This window comes from Rhinichthys klamathensis, unplaced genomic scaffold (assembly GCF_029890125.1).
Source record: "Rhinichthys klamathensis goyatoka isolate OS25496 unplaced genomic scaffold, OSU_Roscu_1.1 h1tg000457l_1, whole genome shotgun sequence".
NCBI lineage: Eukaryota > Metazoa > Chordata > Actinopteri > Cypriniformes > Leuciscidae > Rhinichthys > Rhinichthys klamathensis.
The window spans coordinates 178,233-196,631 of record NW_026606948.1 but is presented as its reverse complement, the minus strand read 5'-3'; the positions used below and the strand labels follow the sequence as shown (position 1 = coordinate 196,631).

The 18,399-nt window shown below is 37.0% G+C and overlaps 3 protein-coding genes across 6 annotated transcripts; all 3 read right to left on the bottom strand.

Annotated features, from left to right (window-relative positions):
• Window positions 1-4,031: 4,031 nt before the first annotated feature.
• Window positions 4,032-5,032, bottom strand: LOC130071772 (CMRF35-like molecule 5). 2 transcript variants are annotated; one of them, XM_056236639.1, is made up of 3 exons: window positions 4,947-5,032; window positions 4,289-4,624; window positions 4,032-4,165 (listed from the first exon to the last, which is right to left on the bottom strand). In XM_056236639.1, the coding sequence occupies exons 1-3, from the start codon at window positions 4,996-4,998 to the stop codon at window positions 4,032-4,034; spliced, it is 522 nt and encodes a 173-aa protein (XP_056092614.1). In that variant the 5' UTR covers window positions 4,999-5,032. The 2 variants fall into 2 exon arrangements, with proteins under 2 accessions (XP_056092614.1, XP_056092615.1); XM_056236640.1 differs by having other exon boundaries at window positions 4,032-4,162.
• Window positions 5,033-8,331: 3,299 nt separating this feature from the next.
• Window positions 8,332-10,526, bottom strand: LOC130071770 (CMRF35-like molecule 1). Of its 2 annotated transcripts, XR_008804042.1 has the most exons (6): window positions 10,384-10,526; window positions 9,630-9,965; window positions 9,421-9,506; window positions 8,912-9,203; window positions 8,631-8,686; window positions 8,332-8,453 (listed from the first exon to the last, which is right to left on the bottom strand). XR_008804042.1 is itself a non-coding variant. In XM_056236638.1 (3 exons), the coding sequence occupies exons 1-3, from the start codon at window positions 10,475-10,477 to the stop codon at window positions 9,370-9,372; spliced, it is 567 nt and encodes a 188-aa protein (XP_056092613.1). In that variant the 5' UTR covers window positions 10,478-10,526; the 3' UTR covers window positions 9,268-9,369. The 2 variants fall into 2 exon arrangements, 1 of the variants encoding a protein (XP_056092613.1); XM_056236638.1 differs by lacking the exons at window positions 8,332-8,453; window positions 8,631-8,686; window positions 8,912-9,203 and having other exon boundaries at window positions 9,268-9,506.
• Window positions 10,527-11,976: 1,450 nt separating this feature from the next.
• LOC130071765 (leiomodin-1) lies at window positions 11,977-17,849 on the bottom strand. 2 transcript variants are annotated; one of them, XM_056236630.1, is made up of 3 exons: window positions 17,542-17,849; window positions 13,928-15,677; window positions 11,977-12,441 (listed from the first exon to the last, which is right to left on the bottom strand). In XM_056236630.1, the coding sequence occupies exons 1-3, from the start codon at window positions 17,800-17,802 to the stop codon at window positions 12,437-12,439; spliced, it is 2,016 nt and encodes a 671-aa protein (XP_056092605.1). In that variant the 5' UTR covers window positions 17,803-17,849; the 3' UTR covers window positions 11,977-12,436. The 2 variants fall into 2 exon arrangements, with proteins under 2 accessions (XP_056092605.1, XP_056092604.1); XM_056236629.1 differs by having other exon boundaries at window positions 13,932-15,677.
• Between the last annotated feature and the right edge of the window lie 550 nt (window positions 17,850-18,399).

Here is an 18,399-nt window from a genome sequence, read left to right as displayed (position 1 = left end):
AATAAAGATTACATGACCACTATCACTCCCCCCTCCCCAATCTGTCAGAGTTGCGTTGGTCCACAACAAATACGTGCAAATGTGTCATTTTTTTAACGGCTACAAAAAAATGAATTAAAATCAAAACTGGACAGACGTCAATTGAGTGGTTTTGCAAAAAGAAAGTTAAAGAAAGACAAGGACGCTAGACGTAGCTACAATTTACAATGTTCCAGGTATCGAAAGATTTTTTGTGAGAACATCACGGGAATTGCTATCACTAGCAGCGCTGAGTCTGACGAAGCCGGAGCTAACTGTGGAGACGGTAACAAAGAAATGGACTTTGGGGATGTAGTTGACACCTTTGCTTGCGCAAAATCAAGGAAGGAGCAGTTCTGCTAAACTTAATACATGAAAACGTTTTACCAGATTTAGTGCTACACTTATTGTCTCTTATTTGTTCCTCACTAAATAAGGTTTTTTTTTCACTAAATGTTCGATTTTATACAATTATTGTGCACTTGTGATTTTTCTAGACTAAATTTTACTGCTGAGTTACCCACTAATCTAGTTTATATAATAGAATTTTTGTCATAGGTTATGATCATATTTTTTTTTATTTGTTGTTTTTCTTTATAATGAAGTTGTCTGTATTAAGTAGATTATGTTTAACAGAAAATAGTGATTATCAGTTCAACACACAGAGTTATAGAAATTCTACTTGATTTTTTTTTTTTTTTTTACTGCGCTGGTATCGGATCGGTATAATTCAATACTAAGAATTTTTGGTATCGGATTGGATCGGTTCAGAAGAAATGGTATCGGGACATCCCTAATATTTTCTGGTAGGCTATATCTAAGTTACCCAGGAGCTCTGTTGACATAGGCTTAGCTAACGTTAGCTACAGCTTGATGAATTGAGTTGAACACAGCAGGAGAGAACGCAACATTAGCCAGCTAGCTAAAGCTCTGGTGGGAAATTATTAGCTAACGCTACGGAGGCCATAATATTTTTGACTCATGGCTGAAGTTAAGTTTCTCCAACTCTCCCCAGGTTGGCAAAAAAAATGCATCTCAAAATGCATCAGATTGATGCTATAAAATATGGAATATTTAAAAAATTTCTTCCGGGGGGGCATGCCCCCGGACCCCCCTAGAGGGGTAATATCCTTCTCACCTTTTTCACCCCTGACCCCTTTTTATGCCTGTAGAGGTAAGACACCTGATAGATTTATTATTATTTTTGGGCAAACGTGAATTGACGCTGTCAATTAATTTATGTACATTTTTAATTGACACATTTGAATATAGGGGGCCTTTTGAGGTATAGTGCCCAGGGGCACCACACTGTCTTAATACGGCCCTGTCGGCAGTGCGTGCCCACCGTGCTAGCATCTAGTCCGGCTGTAGAGTTGAGTGTGGCGACGGCAGCTTTCCCGCGAGTGGGCGTGGTTTCAGCGCAGCCAGTGGACACGCCCCCGGCGTTTGAGAGCAGAGATTACTGCTCATTTTTTCAAGATTTTGATAGCTTATTTTATGTACTTGCTGGCTTTTTTTATCATTCAAATTTGGCAGGGTGGCTAATAACACATTTTTCTGTGGTGTGACAAACTCAGAACACATACAAAATTTTGACTTTACAGGGACTTTAAGAGTCTTTCCTATGAGCCCCATAGCAGAAGAACCTGGACTGTAACAAGTCATCAAAAATCCCACTTGCTTATCCTGGAATCACCAAACTGACGACTCAGTGCTCTTAACCCTTAAACTGCCCCTCCCCCCTCCGCATCACACATCGAGAATCCATAATATTTTTCTTTATATTTAAAACATTTTCAGACCTTTTCTTCTCATAAAATTGAATTGGTGTTATCTTTTGAACTCTTGCCATGAAAACAAACTGAGGTTTCTACCAATCTTTCAAGATTTTTCGTGTTTATTGCTATTTCAAAATAAAGGCCTAAACACGCCTAATGAATACTAAATATTCTTCTTCCAAATTGATAAATTACTCCTCTGTAATTTATTTGACAAAAACAGCCACCAAATATGAAAACTAGAGATTGTAAGCTTTCAAATGATAAAGTTTGTCAATATTACTTTAGGTTTTTACTAAGATATTATTGTTTTAAAAATATAATGGTAACTGTCCCACCTGTGGGACGGTGATGAACATTTAGACATACTAAATAAGGCTATGAGCGACCACAGATTTCCATTCAAAGTCAAGGGATAGTGGCTTATTTGGTTTGCAACTGATAAGCATGAACATTTGCAAAATGTTCCATCTTTAACTCTCTTGCACCACAAATGCTCTGCAAACGGTGTCAAAACTAAACAGAGCGACTGATGTGTCACCAGGAAATGGTGAAGTGCCGTTCATAAGGGCTGGTCATCATACTTACAAATGGCTAAATTTACACTGCAGACAATATACTTGTTATTGTTTTTACTGAAATGATTACAGAAATGATGTTATACAGATAAAAAGCGAGATGTGATGAAGATGCTGCTGCTCATGAGATTAACTAGGGCATTAACATTTCAGAATGACCCTGTTCTTGAGTCATCACAGTAATGCACAGTTGAATATAATAATGAAGAACTGTCTCCTTTAGGTGGATCATCCAAAATATACACCACTATTGTTTCTTCACAGAGGTAACAGACATCGTCCACTGTCTGGCAGAGAGAAAAAGAGAACAACAGGAGTCCATATACAGTAAAGATTCTATAGTGAGTGTATATTCAAAACTTTAAAGACTTTTAAAAGCAATAACTCAAATGTACTCATGAATGCAATTCTGATAATTTTTCATTTCTTTTTTCTTTTGATGAATTAATAAGATCAAATTGTTTTGTTGCGCAATAAGAGAGGTTTCCATACCTGGTTTAATTCTGCTGGATCTTGAACTGTATTTTCAATAGTGTGAGGTTTCAAAGCATCGACATGTGAATAATACAAATAATGTTAGATTTCATTATTGACTTGAAGAAAAATAAAGACCAGAGGGAAATAAGATTCATCACAGAGTAAAGTTTGGAAGCATCATAAACATGCTTGAGGTTATTTAAATGACTTATTTTTAATAAATTATTTTATTACTATCAACTTTCTATTATTATTATTACATTGATGCAGTTGAAGTCTTAAAGTGCTTGTGATCGTACATCTGAACTTTGCATCTGATCTTTTCCTGTAGATAAACACTAAAGCCACAAGAATCCAGAAAACGAGGAATGACAAAACCCCTGCACAAACCGCAGTCACATCTACAGGAATAATAAGAACAAGATTATACAGTATTTCACATTGCTGTAATATGTGTGCCGTGACCAGTAAGCTATAAGGACAAAAAATAAATTAATTACCAAATAACAATAAATTACCAACAAATTACCATAAGTTACCAGAGCTGTTGATTAAAGGAGTGGAACCTGACGATGGGACTGTTGATGGTAACAGTTCATATGAGTGAGAATTTTCTGTGAGAGACAAAATATCAGTATTGCTTGTAAATAGAGTAAACCTTTTTTTATAGGCAACCACAGGTGAATAGGGTAAACACAATTTAAGTAATAGATATCACCATACTTCCCCAGTTGATTGATTACATTAAGAATTGCAAAAAAAAATTGCATTACAAGTTTTCTGAAATGTTATGTTTAAATCAGGCGAATTACATATGAACAAACCCCTCTGTAAAACCCTTTCAGAATATTGGAATATAAATGTAAAGTTTGGTGTATGTCAGTGCTACTGAAGTGGAGATTTCTAAGAATAAAACTAATTTTGAGAAAACGGCATTTAAAGATATACTTTGATTAAAATCTACAAAAGCAAATAGATGAAGTGCTCTAAAAGATACACTTTAAGGTTAAATTATCTATGACTCTTTCCACTAGTCTAAAAAAAAAAAAACTTTATGACAAGCCAAAAAATTGATGTGTGAAAAAACTGTTTTTGCCTGTAGTGTCTATCCTTAAGAACAAACTACTCTTTTTAAAACTCAAAATTAATCAAATAGTACAGATTGGTTCAAATTACAATACTAGTGATTAGATGAAATGTCAATATATAAAAAAAATCTCTTTTTTTGTTGACTGGATGAACCTTTATCTGTAGATGTAGTTGTAGTTGTAATAGTCTTTTCAGAGGTGTGTGAAGGTGTGTTCACAGGAGCTGCTGAAAATAAAACAGACAAAAAAAAAGAGGAATTTAATAAACATTTGTAAAGCTATGTGAAATTATTTCAATAGGAAGACACATGTATATATTATATTCACAAACTGTTTGCATAAAACCCACCTTGGCGGACAGACAGAATAACTTTCTTCAATGTGTCTCTGAACCATTGATCAACTCCACAGTAATAAACACCAGAGTCTTTGAGTCTGAGATCACTGATGGTTACAGTGAAGAACCTTCCACTCACAGTATCAATCAAAGAGTATCTTCCTTCAGTGACGACCTGATCAGACTTTTCACTTTTAATCAAAACATGCCTTGATGATCCACAGGGATCCCGGCAAAGGTGCTTGGGTATATATTTGTAATCATCTGGATATGGACATCTGATCTCCACCTTTTCACCCACTGTTCCCTCAAAAACATCTCCAGACTTCATCGACACACCACTGAAAACTAGAGAAAACAGTTAAAATTTTCAGTTGAGTTAAACAGAGAAAAGCAGATAAATTACACTTTGTACACTTTGACCCATTAAAATTTCAACTACATAAAAACAATAATGCAGACAACTAAACACAAAGCTTTTAAAATAACTTCAAACTCAGTTATATATTTTTTTTAAAGTGATGAATTCAATGTGAAATTATCTATGATGTATTATGATTTTATCTAAATATTAAATATCATATTGTTATCACAAATAAATAATATTATACATGATTGGTATGGCTATCAAACAGGAAATGGATGGAAAATGTAAAGAAAGGAATATTACCTACGAAAAGACACAGAATCTTCGTGAGAGTTTTCATTCTCCATAATATCATATCCACTTCAAAACTTTAGGATTTGTAAAGGAACTTTAACATTAAAACTAACAATAATCTAAGTATAACATCTGCTTACTGTTTCTCACTGCAACAAAACTGCGTATGAACTTAAAAGATGCTCCACCCATAAGAGAGAGAGAGAGAGAGAGGGGGGGGGGGGGGGAGACTTCTACCTACAAATGGATAAACCAATGACTGTTACAGTCAACTGCTTACACACATTTTCAAAACTTTGCCTCTTTTTTTCAAAACTTTACACACGAATCCAAGAATTGCACACACAAAATGCCTCACATCTCTTGCAAAATGAAGCACTGCATTCAAAATATCATCAAACATTTGTCTTACGTTGCAAACACCATAATATTATATTTTTGGATATGTCAGTTATTCAAAACCTAAAGCTCTTCTTTCATGAGCTCCTATGTACATTTCTGTATAAGATTGAAAGTAATTGGCAGAGAGATGTTGAAAAATTCACAGTAAACACGGAAGCAAGATTTGAAACCAAAATTCTTATATTTTTACTGTAAATTTGTGGTTGTGAATACAGTATTACATAGCCCGAACAACCTATAACTTGACCTTTGTTTGGCCTATTTATAGGCCTAAAGCCATGAGTTTTTTTCAAATTGCTTACACACAATTTCTGAAACTATGGCTCCATTTCTTGAAACTCTACACACAAAACCACAAAACACGCACACAACATGCAAAACATCAGACATCTCTTGCAAAAGCAAACCCATCATTAAAAGCTATTTTAACTCTTCCAAAAATGGTCTTTTTGCGTAGGAACTCTACACACAAACATAAAATGATTAGCCACATACACACCAAACTACACAAAGATGTGAAAAATTTAAAATATCTTTTGTCTTTTGCTTGTTTGTGCAGTGGAGTTACAGGATTTTGTCACACGTAGTAGGCCTACATGAATCAACAAATTAACACTGTCTACAATATCTAATATAGCGAGTATATTAGTAGTAACAAGATCTAATACGGCGAGCTGGATGGCACCTTGTATGGCTGACATCGCCGTCGGTGTATGAATGAGAGAGTGAATGGGTGAATGTGAGGCAAAATGTAAAGCGCTTTGGTGGCCATTGGGTCTGTGAAAGCGCTATAAATGCAGTCCATTTACCATTTACCATATACAACTTTATTTCTAAAGTGCTGTGTGTGTGTGTGTGTGTGTGTGTGTGTGTGTGTGTGTGTGTGTGTGTGTCTGTGTCTGTGTGTCTGTGTGTGTCTGTGTCTGTGTCTGTGTGTGTATGTAATACATATATGTAAATATTTACACAATAAACATATAAAAGGGGTAAAAAATATGTATTTATTTCTCAAAAGTTTTGATTTCTAAGTGGTCAGTTTATATAGTCCTATAAGTATTTTCACACATGATCATTGGGTGTAGGTAATCGGGAAATGATTGTGGCATTTAAGTGGCAGTGTTTCCCAAATGAAACAAAAGAGCTGTTAGTTTTGAATGATGTGTCTAATGTAGAGAACTGTGTTTAGAGTTTTGCAAAAAGTTTGTTTTTACAATTTTAACCTGAGTGTAAAGCGTATTATGTGCTTGTAGTTTTGCAGACTTGGTCTGAAGATTCGGTACATGAGTGAATGGCTGAGTGAGCCTCAAGTTCCACTTTTAGTGTAAGCAATTTGAAAAAACTGTAAGTAAAGCAATGAGTGTTTGCACATGTTAGTGTGAGGCACTGATGAATTAATGTGGCATTTTGATAGGTTGTGTTTGATAAAGGAAATCAAGATACTTCATGTTAGATGTTTGTATTACATAGAGAATTGTGTGTTGTGGTTTGCTAAAATTGAAAATTGAGTCGAAGGTCAAGAATCGGTGTATGGTTTTCCAGATTTGGTGTGTGGTTCTGTTGTTTGAGTGTCAGGTTTCAGAGATTGTGTGACAAGGATTTTGTGTGTAAGCAGTTGAAAAAAAACTGTAAGCAGTGAAACTACAACATAAACAATCAGAAAGAAGCAAACCTTATGTTGTTAATAAGGAAGAGAGAGTGACAGCAAGTCCAAAAAAAGACTAATAATTTGTACAGAAAATCTTATTTTCTGCTCATTTTTCAAATATATGCAAAACAAAGATGCAGTCAAACACAATATTGCAAAGTACACATTTGAAATCAACATAAGTTAAAAAGTGTGTGTGTGTGTGTGTGTGTGTGTGTGTGTGTGTGTGTGTGTGTGTGTGTGTGTGTGTGTGTGTGTGTGTGTGTGTGTGTGTGTGTGTGTGTGTGTGTGTGTGTGTGTGTGTGTGTGTGTGTGTGTGTGTGTGTGTGTGTGTGTGTGTGTGTGTGTGTGTGTGTGTGTGTTCTGACACTCAGATTAATTGCAGTGCCTTCAGGAAATGAAGTTTGTGAAGGGAAACAGCCTCATTGCAACACCTAAGCTATTTCAGTGTGCACATGTATTCAAGAAAACAACACACTAACTTAACCCTCTAAACCTAACACATTTTTTAACTCTGCTGATATCATATCACCATGGTTTAGTTAAACGTTTTTACTGACATTTTATGGTTTAATATTCCTAATCAGGTTGTATGCTACTCTTAACTGCTTTGTGTTGCCTTGTTAAGAAACAAAAATTTACATCAGTCATCAGTATATCACATTTACCTTTAAGTTGTATTACTCACTCCTTTGTGCTTCATTAAACAACCTTTCTGTGTCAAAGCCACAAATGGTCACTTTTTCCACAAATCTTGACTGTGATTTTGCATAAAGCCATTCTTTCAGCTATTTTATATTCTGTGTCTGTGTTTGACTTGTTATTCTCAGGGAAAAAAGAGACAGATATAGAATAAACAAGCTTTAATATAAGAGACACTGGGGCAAAATAAATTCTCGCAATAATAATACACACCATCAGTCTAAAAAGACACAAGAAGAAGACACACAGAGAGGTGTAAGAAAAAAAAAAGAGTTCTGTGGATTTCATAATTGGTCATAAAATTTGATGATCTCATTAAGTTAGGCAGACTATTAAACAAATAAACAATGTTTTTTTAAAGCCACTTTGCATTTACATCACGAGAGCTAATTCTGTTATTTACATAGGAAATGCACACAATTCATTTAACACACCAGCTCAGTTCAATGTCACAACCTGACGCACATGTCCACAGCAGGATGTTTGCAGGCAGACATGCCTGTTTTAGCAAGTTGATCACATGCATCATTTCACATCAACAGGGTTCTTAAAACTGAGTGTTTTTTTAGAGAGAATGAGATTGATCTAATTATTTATCCTCAGTGGTGTGTGATGAGTGAATACAAATCGTTTACATCATCCTGAGGTGCAGGACCACAGTGCTGCACGGTGGAATATATTACAGAAGAGTTGGCATCTCTAGCTGGACCAGCCAGGCTGTTCTCGGTCACCATTTCATCGTAGATGTGATGGACATCATCTACAGTCTAGGAGATACAGGGGTACACATACAAAAAATGTAATTGTGTACATTCAACATGTTTAGCGTAATCTTGTTTAGATGTATACAATGTTGATCAATTGTATTTTGTTGGGTTAATCTGGTTTGTAATCAGATATTGGTGTTTTAGGATAAAATTGTGTAAGAGCAGATGTTCCCATACCCGGTTGAGATCTGCTGAATCTTGAACTGAATTTTCAGGAACGGCACCGTTCAAACCTAAAAGAAACATGATGGTGTGGAACCCATTCAAAGTGACTTGAAGTGCTTTAGTGATCTAAACCAAATAAATGATGATATAGCATTACTAAATACCCAGCAGTCATACCAGGTCTCTATAGGCCTATAGGATTTTTAAAAAAGATGCAATGGGGCTTTTTTTTTTAATCACTTTTGGGCATTTGATTCAGATCAAGTCTTTATGTGTGTGTGTGGTCTTACTACATCTGGACGTTGAGTGTGATCTTTTCCTACAGAGAAACACTACAGCCACAAGAACCCCAAACACCAGCAGCACCAGAACACCTGCACACACCACAGCCACGCTGACTGAAATAGAAAGAGAAAGACAAAATGTTATTATTAAGTTTGCTGTAGCATGTTAGGCATGTAAACATGTTAGGACAGTCATTATTAAAAAATCTGGTATGAACACGCTACACAAAGAAATTCATACAAAACGATTCTGCCTTTGACTTGACTGTTGGTGAGAACTGCTCACAAGAAGTAGAGTTATCTGAGAGAGAGACAAAAAGAGAATTACAGATTTATAAAAAAGAGGCAGAATCTCTCCTTTGAAGGTGAAAGTGTAAAATACTCAATTTCATTTTAAATATAAATGTTTTTCAAAAGCAGGCCCAACCAGACTAATTTGAGTATGTTTTTCTTAAATAATAAATAATCTAACTACTGTTGTAAAATGTATCATTAGTTTGCAGACTGGATGTAACTACTGCAGAGGTGAGTGTTGTTGTTGTCCATGTAGATGTAGTTGTAATTGTCTTTTCAGAGGTGTTTGAAGGTTTGTTCACAGGAGTTGCTGAAAATAAAACAGACACAAAAAAAGAGGAATTTAATAAACATTTGTAAAGCTATGTGAAATTATTTCAATAGGAAGACAAATGTATATATTATATTCACAAACTGTTTGCATAAAACCCACCTTGACGGACAGAGAGATTAACTTTCTTCAATGTGTCTCTGAACCATTGATCAACTCCACAGTAATAAACACCAGAGTCTTTGAGTCTGAGATTCCTGATGGTTACAGTGAAGAACCTTCCACTCACATTATCAATCAAAGAGTATCTTCCTTCAGTGACGACCTGATCAGACTTTTCACTTTTAATCAAAACATGCCCTGATGATCCACATGGATGCTGGCAAAGGTACTTGGGAATATATCTGTAATCATCTGGATATGGACATCTGATCTCCACCTTTTCACCCACTGTTCCCTCAAAAACATCTCCAGACTTCATCAGAACGCTGGTCAAAACTAGAGAAAACTTCATCACGTCAGTCTATTTGTTAAACTGAAACATTTTTACGCAATCCTTTTTTGCAAAAATATACAGAGGGTCATCAGACAAACAACAGCTGAACCAGTTCAATTTAACTTTAAATTCACTCACATTTATATCTACATTGATAGCCTGCAATCAGATGTCAATGTAATGAAACCTTGACATCATTCTGAATTGTCAATTCAGGCAAGATCATTTAACCCTGGAATAATGTAACTATCAATGAAATGTGGATTACAGAACTTTTGTTTGTAAAACACCTTAGTCAAATTTCAGATCATTGGTATATTTTACTTAAACGGTCACTAAATTCATGAAGTTCCTCTTTTAACATGCACAAGACTAATACAAGATTAATGATTATACATCAAGCAGGAAAAAAGTATTTACCAGTGAAAAGAGACAGAATCGTTAGATGGGTTTTCATTCTCCCTAACTTATCATCCTCTTCAAGCAAGACATGATCTTTATAATAACCTAACATAACACAACATTATAGTCTGCTTCCTGTCTCTCACTTGTCTGATCCATCAGTTAACACACACACACAGAGAGAGAGAGAGAGAGAGAGAGAGAGAGAGAGAGAGAGAGAGAGAGAGAGAGAGAGAGAGAGAGAGAGAGAGAGAGAGAGAGAGAGAGAGAGAGAGAGAGAGAGAGAGAGAGACCTACAAAAGAACAAACCAATGACAGTTTAACAGTAGGACCAGGGCCGGATTTATGTATAGGCATAGACACATGCCTGCTCACATGTACAGTAACAAGATTGTGAAAGGCAAAAAAAGCCAGAGGACAAGAGAGCCAGTTTTTCAGCTATTAATATTACTTATTTTTTCTGCTTCTATTGCTAATATTTTAAGAAAAAATGCCTCATTATGAGTCAATTAATTGTTCTGCTATAAACTATACACTATTTTGAGCTAATTTTTCGTACCTATTTTTTGCACAACAACATCCGCCACAATATTTATATACCATACCATGTCTTTAATATTTTCTCCTACAAAGGAATGAACTACTTTGAAAACTATTAGTCTGCATTTCATCTTCTGTCTCTTTTGCCACCTGTAGGTGGGATCCATGAACTGCACCAGTTATATTAAATGATACTGTAGTAGCCTTCTACAGACAAGTTAGATGTCTTCTTTATCCACAAAATCAACTTAAACTTCAAGCTTTAATTGCATATTCAGTGCACATAAAACGACCAAAGTAAGATAATGTGATGATTTGAGTTCATGTAGGCAATTTTCACACTTGACCCCTCATGAATAAAAGAGAGCCTGCTAACTACAAAGCCAATATATGTAAGGGGTGGAACTTAAAGGTCCAGCCACACCCTAATCCTATAATCCCTACATGTAATCAAGGTCAAGATCCACCCATCTGACTCATTTGGCTCTGCAGTGAACACCAAATCAAACTTAATCAATACCAGGAACCATTGGTTTATTCACCAGCTATAAAAATGAAAATCATAAAAATAAAGTACAAATCATAAAATTCAAACGGCTAAATCCACATCGGTTAGGACTACATATACAGAGATCTCAGGTAAGTAATATTGCAAATTCAATACTTCTAAAGTGACATCTACAGTATGTATCACAAGTAAAAACAGTTGTGGTTGTTTTCATCTTGATTTATAAGGGATAAATACGAAATACTGCCCATTGACAAATGGATGATGTTTGCAATGTGAAAAGAAGCTGTTCAATTTGTTCTATTTTCCCTCCTTATAAACTATCATTTATTCATGTTTTTAAATACATGGATAAAGCATTTAATTGATTAAAAATATGCTGCAGAAAGCATGGGATTAACTTTCACCTTAATATCTTGTGCATATGCCCTGCACTACTTTCATTGGTACAAATGGAGGATTGTTTGATAAACAACTTGAAGAATAGCATTTGCATTGAAACTATGATGAATTAAAGATATACAGTACATGACCACAAACAGATCTGCTTATGAAATTAAACACAATATCACATACATAATCAATATAGTAGTTTATAGTTACCATGTACTGTAAAATTTAAAGTCACCCGTAAATCAAAATTGACAATTCTTGTTGTTTTTTTTATTCAATATTGCAGTATTTATTATACATGATGTATCCGTGCACATCATTATTTTATTTTTTTCATGTGCCCTCGTAATTTTTAATTAAAATACCTTCCCTTTCCTCCTCTCTAGTATGTTGACTGTTTAACTGTCAGTCCAGGGGAAAATCACACTCAAGTGTCCCACCTCAGATGTTTAGATTTCAGATAATCCTAATCAGCTGTATTTCAGAGTGTCTAAACCAGTTACGGTAAGCTGGAATCTCATCTTGATGATTCAATGACTCCACAGATGATGATGGGGCACTGGAGGACTGCAAGGGAATCTGGTAGAAGCACATACCCTGGACAGATGCTATCTCAACCGCTTAGGGATCTCAACCTGAAAGGTAGATTAAAAAGAAGATTAAGCATTTATAATAAAATATTCAAATTTAACTTCTCTTTTGATAAAAAATAACAATATGTTATTAAAGGGGTCATGAACTGCATTGTTTTATTGTTTTATAATGGGGTGCACTTAAAATGTTAGTATGATTTTTACATAATTTTTTTTCATAATTTAGAAATAAAAGCCATTTTTCCTACCCTGATTTTAGCCCTCTGTTTTCAACGCTGTTTGAAGGGTGCTAGACGTCAGTGTAAACGCCCACTGCTGTGATTGGCTGACATCTTTGCATATGAAATAGCTAGTATTACATGTAGAACTCTCTCGAAAACTTTAGCACGTTTTTACTATTATAGCTCTCAAGATTAACTAATATATAGCATTATATTTAGATTGTGGCATGAAAGGTTGCAGTGGTGAGCATTGTGGCCAATCACAGACATGTTGAGCGCATGAATGCAGTGATCTCGTCATTGCAACTTGATTTCTAAACACTAACGAATGCTTTCATCATAACTAACAGTGCAAACACAATGTAAATAAGAGATTCGTTGATTATAACCAAAGACTATAGATAAAAGGGACTTTGCTATAACAGGAGTTTTGGGGAGAGTCCAGAACTCAGTCACTGATAAACTCGCGCTCTTTGATTGATAGCTCCAGTGATGTAAAGGGAGTGTTCTTTGATCGCTTTCTAAATAATTTATTTAATCACAGTTTAAATAACAGATTATTTTCATCCTAAAAGAAACAATGTGAAGTTGACCGTTTAGTCACTGGTTTGATTTACTGACACATAGACAAAGAACATCTGACTGTACATGAATTGTTACATATCAGAAATCACTGTCACAGATCAGGCATTAGAATTAACAGTTACTTTTGTGGCATTACTGTCGAGTCCATTTTGTGAAATTTTTTATTTCAAATCCTGGCTCGAAATTGCGACTGATTTAAGAATTCACAGTGAAATGACCACATTCATAGCATTAGGATCCTTTGGAATGTATTGTTTTTTGTCAAGTGATCCTGCTCTTCTCTCCTCGTCATCTCACTATCAGTGGGCGGGGCCAAAGTTGCAATGATGAAGTAGGCATTGATTTTCTTCAACACTTTGATAACCCTATATAATCATTTATTTTTTTAAGAGCTGACAGGACAGATTATGTGGGCAATTTCATATATGCGTCATTCACCTGTGTTGATAGTCACATGACATCATATCCATACAGAGAAAAGCCTGCTCTAGCTGTGTGGGTACTGGGTAACGTGAGCCTGAAAAATTTGTGTCATTATGGAAATAGAACTTACTATTTTAACGGAGCTGAAGTAATCACTTTTTCAAAAGATGTACTCAAAGAGTAAGTGTAGAATGTAGAATGAAGCCTTCACATTTTTCTTATTAAAAGGGTGATATTTCAATGTACACTCATGTTCTTGCTTGTGTAGTAACATCTATGAAATGTGATGTCCGTTTCACTTGCCTTTTTGAGAGCGTTCATGCTGCAGTTTCTGATAGAGTGCAGGAGCTGATCTCTGGAGCTCCTGTCCGTCTGTCGGACAACAGCACTGCTGTCTGGTTTCCTCTGAGAGATTGGGGTCAGCGACCTCCTCAGTGCCTGGACATCTAACGCTGGACTGGGAGGTGGGGGAGGAGGCGGAGGAGCTTGTCGACTTCCTGTTGCTCCTTTTTTCTTTCCTGTTACCTCAGAGGGGAGGGGTTTAGACGGTGGCGTTGTGGGAGGAGCTTTAGGAGTTTCCTGAGCAGAGGTGAATTTTGAAATGGCAACAAATTTAGAGTCTTTCTTCTGAGTGTAAATGGACGGTGTCAGCTTATTTGTTTCAACTGAGCTCTTATCTTCACGTGGGGTTTTGTGGGTGGTGTCCAGTCTGGCGAGTTTTTGAGCTTCTAGTCTTTGCTGCCGCTTCCTGTCCATGTTTCGGCTCAAGATGTTTGTCATGGTCATCCTGGGCCCAGCCAGCTCGAAATGATATCCCAACTTCAGCAGAGAAGAGTTGTCACGTAAGATTTTGGCCATCTCCATCTCAGTCTTCCCTCCACAGATGTGTCTCTGGTTATGAAACCTCAGCTCCATGAGCGTGCTGCTGTGCTGAAGAGAGTTGATGATGGCCAGGATGCCTTTGCCTGTCAAATGGTTTGAGTCAAGGTTGATTCCGGTCAGGGTTGAGTTATTTCGCAGGGTTCCAGCGATGGCGAACGCAACATGATCATCCGCTCTCGTGTTTGCGAGGCAGAAGGTTTTGACGTGAGTGTTGCTGCGAAGACCCTCAGCAAACTGTATCAGAGTGTCAGTCTTAATGGCATCTGAATTATTAACATTGACCTCTGTTAGTTCAGGGTCGTCGCTGCGAACCTGCTCTAGAAGGTCGTCAAACATGCTGGAGCCAGCATCACTGTCCATATCTTCGCTAACCGACTCATCTTCCTCAGTAGTAACAGAACGATCATCTGCACCATGACAGTTACCCGAGCTATTACAGGTGGAATTGGTAGATATCTTCACCTCATTGTTTTCTGACTGTTTTACTTGTTCTTTTTCTCTCTCTTTCTGTGCTCTGGTTGTATCTCTCTGTGAGAGACTTTTCTCATCCACCTCTTCTCTCGCCTTTCTTCTGCTTGTCTCTTCTACATTTTTAATTCTGCTTTTCTTCTCCTCCGTTTCTCCACCTTTTAGGTTTAATCTTCCTACTGCTCTGTTGTTCTTGGGTTCCTCTATGGTTTTAGTTCTGCTTTCGTCTTGGTTCTTGACATATGCTTTATTGTCTTTTACTTTTAGGCCTTCGGCATCTTTATCCCCCTGCAGTTTGGAGACAAACCCTCGTATTTTGGAGTTTTCACACGCTCTTTTCTCCTCGTTCCTCCCTCTTTCTTTCTTATCCTCTTTTTTCTCTTGCAGTTTGGATATGAGGTCTAGAGTTTTGCTGCTTCCTCTTTCTTTCATAGAAAGTTCTTTTCCACTTTCTGTCTTATTACCTGTCTTCTCTGCTTCTCTCTTGTCTTCCTCCATTTTATTCTCTCTGTCTTTTACTCCTTCATCAGGTAAACCCTTAAAGTCATCCTCCATTTTTCTCTCTCGCTCCTTATCTTTTTCACTCTCTGCATTTCTGCTCTCTGTGTCGGGAGGATCCCTGCTCTGCGACCTGGAAAACTCTCTGCTCCTCATTTGGCGGAGTCGATCTCTCCTTCTGCCATCCCCTCTTGCCTCTCCCTTCAACAGTAAACACAAAAGAAATTAGTCACAGCACATTAAATCTGAGAAACTGTTTGTCTTTTGGTAGTTGGCATATCTGATTTTGGCTAATCGTGATCTGACATTTGACATCTTAATCACCGTATTCACATTCTATTAGTTCCCATTTGCTTTCATTTCAGTGTAAGTATAGATAAATATCAACATTATCATAATACATGGGGGCATCAAACAAAGGAAACATATCTAGAATAAATACAGCCAATGGCTGGACCCAGCTTGACTTGACTAAGTTATTTTTAGTGGTCATTAAAAGGGAATGAACATACTGTGTAGATTTGTGTGCCATTGTTTGAAGAAGTCTTAAAACTCTCAGATGTGACCTTATAAGGCAGCAAAGGGAGGAACATTCAGGTCTGGAATGCCGTCCTTGACTATTCCAAAGCCTCACTGTGGCCAAGCTTCAAGTAAACACATTCACAAATCGCTGAAGTGCATCACTCTTGACTACTGTAAAATAACCTGAACATAAATTTCATTCTCACAGCTGTTTTACTGAATACACTGGAAGTGACTATTCAGTTAGCAAATTCACACTGCCAACACAATGATGCACCTGAACAGACTTCACAGAAGAATATCAATAAATCGAAAGATTATCTCTAAAAGTCCAAAAATAAGCTATAAATGGGGATCACTGATTATAAAGAGCACAATGTTACTTAGTAACTTGCGAGGTTCCTGTGTGTGTGTTCTGTTGCTCATGTTGAACATGTTTCAAACAAACACTTCAGTGTCTCAATAGAGTTTAAAAGTAGTTTGTGGCCCCTTGAGTGCATCTCACATTACTAGTGCTTCATTAGCACCTGTTTAAAACACAAGTAGCACTCTCCAAAACCATAAGGAACACCATCCCAGAAGAACCAGACCATCTGTTCTGTTTCTGTAGACAATTATTACAGCATCCTCTCAGAAAATCACGTTGAGGTGAACCCAAAAGTGAATTAATGCAGCGACTCTGAAGTCAAAGGTTAGTTCTGCATAGTTTATATGGAGTGCCAACTACAAATGATTATTCCGTAGAACCACCGAAGGGAGAGAGAATTCTGTGTTACAACAATAAACTAAACCATGATATAAAATGTTTATGAAGACATTTGGCTGTAATGAAAAATTAAAAGCTTCACCCAAGATTTTTTACCCAAGAGAAGTTTACACTGTTATACTAAAATAAATAACCTCTTGTCAGAAGTGTTTTGGAAATTTGTTGTTGAAAAAAAGCTTTGACTTACACTTGGAAGTACAAAGTGTTTTGTAAATGTGCACCACAGGCAAATACTCCAAGGCAAAGAAAAAGTTCATCACCGCCAGATGATGGCAACATTATATGCCATAAGGGTCCCGGGTGTGCAGCAAAACGGGTGTTGACATGTGCAACTGACAGCATGTCAGGCACGTAGGCCAGACTGATTAACATGGATCACAGACAGTACTAAACCAGCCATTCAATGTGTCCACAGATCTACAAAAATGTCACACTATGATGAGATCGTAAACTGTAAAAGACTGAATGACAGATGAACACAGGTCAGCTCTCCATTCTTTAAGTCTCTAAACTTGGCCACTGAGAGCAAACTATTCCCATAGGGAAAGTACATCAATGTGTCAGTGTATTTTGGAATTTTGGATATAGTTTGAAATAACTCAGTCTTGAATACTTTTTAAGTGTTTTAAAGATTTAAGGGTTTTGTTGATGCAAAAAAAGCTGTTAAAACAGTTGGATATATTTTTAAAAATAATAATAAAGAAAATGATTTTACATAATAGCCTCCTAATAATAATAATAACTGTTGTTGTTTGTTGTTGTTGTTATACGCATCACCTCTACGCTCAACTCTCTCCTGATCAGTTTCTTTGTCTCCCGCTCGCAGTAGTCCAGCATAGCCTCTCTGTTATATCCTCTGGACGGTAGTTTCTCCGTCTGATTCCGCTGGCGGAGTCCCACCGGTACGCTCGGGTCGGGATCGATAAAAACGAGCTCCCGCTCGAGTTCCTTCACTTCCTCCGGTGAGAGCGTAGCGAGGAGCAGGTCCGTGTCCGAGTCATCGCTCCCCTGCTGCTCCGAGACCATTGGTCTAGACATTTTCTTTGGAAATATTTAATGTTTACTAGCCAAATATGATGTTTTAGTCTTCGAGAATGCAGCTGACCCAGCTAAAAGAGTATATTTTCCCTTCACATATGCCGTTAAAATCCATGAAAAAAGGGGTGCTGCAGCAGACTGCAGAAGGTCTCGCGCTCAGAGCGCCTTTCACGAGCTCCAGCTCAAGTCGGAGCGCCAAGACGCATTCCGCGCGAACCTTCACATTTGCGTGACCGCGTGCAGCTTGCGCGAGAGCGTCTGTCTATCTGTCACTCAGACAGGTTGTGTGTACCCTATTTTATGCGCCACTGCTCCTCCAAAGTCATTTTCTCACAAGCCACCTCCATTGACTGGAAAAGTTTTAAAGATTTATTTCTGTCATATTCTTTTCACTTTCAGTAGCCTACATGGTCAGATATAACAAAAGTTCTCATTGGCTTTCCTCTACCTTTTCCTCTTGTAGTAGATTAGGCCTACTTGCTGTTGGCATTCCACTTGTTTCACCACTTTCTGTATTGTTTAAGCCCGAATTTATTAGTGGTTCTTTTGGATAAATACTGGGGTTCTCACTGGTGTTGCGACATAAATGTTGCTATG